We start from the raw sequence: 3,679 nt of genomic DNA on the forward strand, positions 1-3,679 counted from the left end.
ACTTTGTATGGTGAAGCCAGAGAGATACCAAGTCTCACTCTCATCAATTAGATCAAGTTAGCCTGAACAATCACCTATGCCCCTTCTGCATTCCCTGTGCACAGCCACCCAGAGCAGGATAAACACTGTTTCATGAACATGCTTACACTTTGAGTTGTTTTCTTTTGTGGCTTCTCTTTCATTTTTATTCCTCTCCTTGTGATAAAGTACCCACTGTAAAGTCAAGCTCCAGTTCTCACATTCAAGGAACACTTGGTACAGCCTTCCCAGATACATAGAATAATTTCCCTTGTCTTTTCATGATCCTCCACTTGTAGAAGAATTAAGGATTCTTTTAATTAGACTACCACTCTTTGAAGCAGAGATTATATTCTATTGACCTTTTATGTTTGTTGTTATTTGCATGTTCAAAGAAGATGGAAGTGTGGAATATGCCAAAATCTCTTTGTGCCATCAGAAAGAATATTCCAGGAAATACAGTGTTTTCCGCTGTGTCTGTGAATAAGAAATGATGTCTTTGGTGGACTCTCCACACCTGACTACCTTAAACCACACTGGTGTTAGCCACATGGTCTTCCACTTGCTGGGCATCCCTGGCCTAGAGGACCAGCACATGTGGATTTCCATCCCCTTCTTCATTTCCTACGTCATCGCGCTGCTTGGGAATAGTCTGCTCATCTTCATTGTCATCACAAATAGCAGGCTCCATGAACCCATGTACTTCTTCCTTTGCATGCTGGCTGGAGCAGATGTCGTCCTCTCCACGTGCACAGTTCCTCAGGCCTTGGCCATTTTCTGGTTCCAGGCTGGGGAGATCTCCCTGGATCGCTGCATCACTCAGTTCTTCATCATCCACTTCACTTTTATCTCTGAGTCAGGGATCTTGCTGGTGATGGCATTTGACCACTACATTGCCATATGTTACCCACTGAGATACACCATCATTCTGACCCATGCACTGATTGGGAAAATTGGTGTTACCATCTTCTTGAGAAGTTACTGTACAATTTTTCCCATAATATTTCTTTTGAAGAGGTTGACTTTCTGCCAAAATAATATTATTCCACATACCTTTTGTGAACATATTGGCTTGGCCAAGTATGCTTGTAATGACATTCAAGTGAACATCTGGTATGGACTTTTCGTAATAATGTCAACAGTGGTTTTAGATGCTCTGCTAATTTTTGTTTCTTATGTGCTGATTCTTCATGCTGTGTTCCACATGACTTCCCAAGATGCTCGTCAGAAAGCTCTCAGTACATGTGGCTCCCACATCTGCATCATTGTCCTCTTTTATGGGCCCGCCATCTTCACAACTCTTACTCAGCGGTTTGGACATCGTATTCCTCCTCATATCCACATCTTGTTGGCTAATGTCTGCATTCTGGTCCCACCTGTGCTGAATCCCATCATTTATGGGATCAGGACCAAGCAAATTCAAGAGCAGGCAGTTCACATGTTTTTTCCAAAGTAGAAATAACTTTGGAAGAGGATCAGAGTTTTCAGCATCTGTAGCTGTTCATGATGTTGTCTATGGAAGTGGTGGGTAGAAACATTAGTGGTAAGCTGCAAGGGTAGGAAATAGCTCAGAAATTGTGTTTCTGGAGCAAGTTCACCAAGAATATTATAGGATAGTGTATTCAACCGTCAATACAAGAGCGAAGGAGGGAGAGAGAAAGAAAGAGAGAAAGTTGCCTGAGCAACTTTCTACAGCTTTACTAGCCTCTTCTACTGTTTTTTTCTTACTAATTGAAAAATTCTTTTAAGGACTTATTTTAAGGACAAACCATTTAAAATTTCTAAAATGCATTTCCATACCTAATATCTTTTACTGAGGACACATTGTCTTTTGTGTATTAATTAGCATTTGTAGTCCTTAAATTCCTAATTTTTACTGACAACTAATAAGTAAGCAAACATTCTTTAGATTGGCTAATTTATGAATTTATTTCATAACATCTAGAAGCGTAGCATAATGTTGGCAATTATTTATAGTTTTTCAGAAACGTGTGTTTTTTTACAATTTATTTTTTAATTTTCATTGTTGTTCAAGTACAGTTTTCTGTCTTTTACTCCCATCCCAGCCCTGCCTCAGCCCTCCTCACCTCCCTCCCATTTCCACACCTCCTAGTTTTTGTCCATGTGTCCTTTATACTTGTTCCTGTAAACCCTTCCATTTTTCCCTGAAAATTTTCCCCTTCCCTTCTGTGTTTTTAAAATAAAGTATAAGACATTTACTAACAGATCCACATTTACCTTTTAGTTTTTCTTACTATGAAGCCAAAAGTTTGTAAACTTAGACTTATCTAGCAATTAATGCTTCAGTATTTTTTGTTATTTGGTAATACTAGACATTTAATAATTTTGAGTTACTAAGTAGATTCAGAAAACCATTTAGGTACATGTAGAATATAGTTGTTGCTAATAATTTAACCTAAAAAATCTTTTACATCCCATTTACATTTTTTAATTTTACTTGATTCTAAAATTAAGTTTAAATTACTTATGAAAATTTTATTCTGAGTTATTTTAAAGTTATTATTCCAAGTTATTTAAAAATATATTTTAAAAAGATTCATTTATTTTTAGAACCAGATTCATGGAAATAAAGAATAAACTGATAGTGAACAGACAGGCGGGGGTAGGAGTATAATGGGGGGAAGAGAGAGAAGGGGCAAGTGAAGGAACATGAATAGAGGGCTCAAGGGCAGGGACAATGGAGATGGTATTGACTGTGAGAAAAGTATATGGGGCAGGGGAGAGCAAAGAGAAAAAAGGTGGGATAAATGTAATTGAATAACAATAATTTAAAATTTATTCTTAGAGGGGGAGAAGGAAGGGAGAAAGAGAGGGAGAGAAACACCAATGTGAGAGAGAAACATTGCTCAGTTGCCTCTTGTATGTGCCCCAATAGACAGGAAACTGAACCCAAAACTCAGGCATGCGCCCTCACTGAGCATGGAAACAGCAGCCTTTTGCTTTGTGGGACAATGGTCAGCCAACTGAGCCCCACTGGTCAGGGACCAAGTTGTATTTTCAATGACAAATTTTGCAACAAAGATTACACAAACCTATTTGACTAATGAACCCAAGTAGAATAAAAGTATTATTTAATGTTGGTGATTCTGAAGAAATGACAGTTTAACAAAACCAAACTCAAAACTAGCTTTAATAGCAAATATTTTATCAGATGATGTGATTCTGAAAGGATTTGGGTTAGTTTTTATTATATTTTTGAGAATTCTCATATAAGTAATTGTTTAAACCAATTTAATATTAAAAATTAGCAATACCACTTAGCAGTAGAAATATGATGTATCTGTAAGATACATACATAGACATACATAAATATGCAGACAGGCATAGACAGGGATCTCATAACTTTCATTTTAAAATGCCAACTTTTCTGTACAGATCTCCCAACACCATTTATTGAGGAAGCTATTTTTACTCCATTTTATGCTCCTGTCCACTTTGTGAAATATTACTTCACCATGGAGACATGATTTTATTTCTGGGCTTAATATTCTGTTCCATTGATCTATGTGTCTGTTCTTATGACAGTATCAGACTGTTTTGATTACAGTGGCCTTGTAATATAGTTTGATATCAGGCTTTGTGATCCCTCCAACTTTATTCTTCTTTCTCAAGACTGCTGAGGCTATTTGGGGTCATTTTT

At 37.2% G+C, this 3,679-nt stretch overlaps 1 protein-coding gene across 1 annotated transcript; it reads left to right on the forward strand.

The window, feature by feature from the left end:
* The first annotated feature begins 511 nt into the window (after positions 1-511).
* LOC119002659 (olfactory receptor 52B4-like) lies at positions 512-1,474 on the forward strand. The gene has a single exon (XM_037068682.1). It carries the CDS (start codon positions 512-514, stop codon positions 1,472-1,474), a length of 963 nt encoding a protein of 320 aa, XP_036924577.1.
* The last annotated feature ends 2,205 nt before the right edge of the window (positions 1,475-3,679 follow it).

The sequence above is a fragment of the Sturnira hondurensis genome, unplaced genomic scaffold (genome assembly GCF_014824575.4).
Source record: "Sturnira hondurensis isolate 20B ecotype Veracruz unplaced genomic scaffold, ASM1482457v3 Scaffold0017746, whole genome shotgun sequence".
NCBI classification, from domain to species: domain Eukaryota; kingdom Metazoa; phylum Chordata; class Mammalia; order Chiroptera; family Phyllostomidae; genus Sturnira; species Sturnira hondurensis.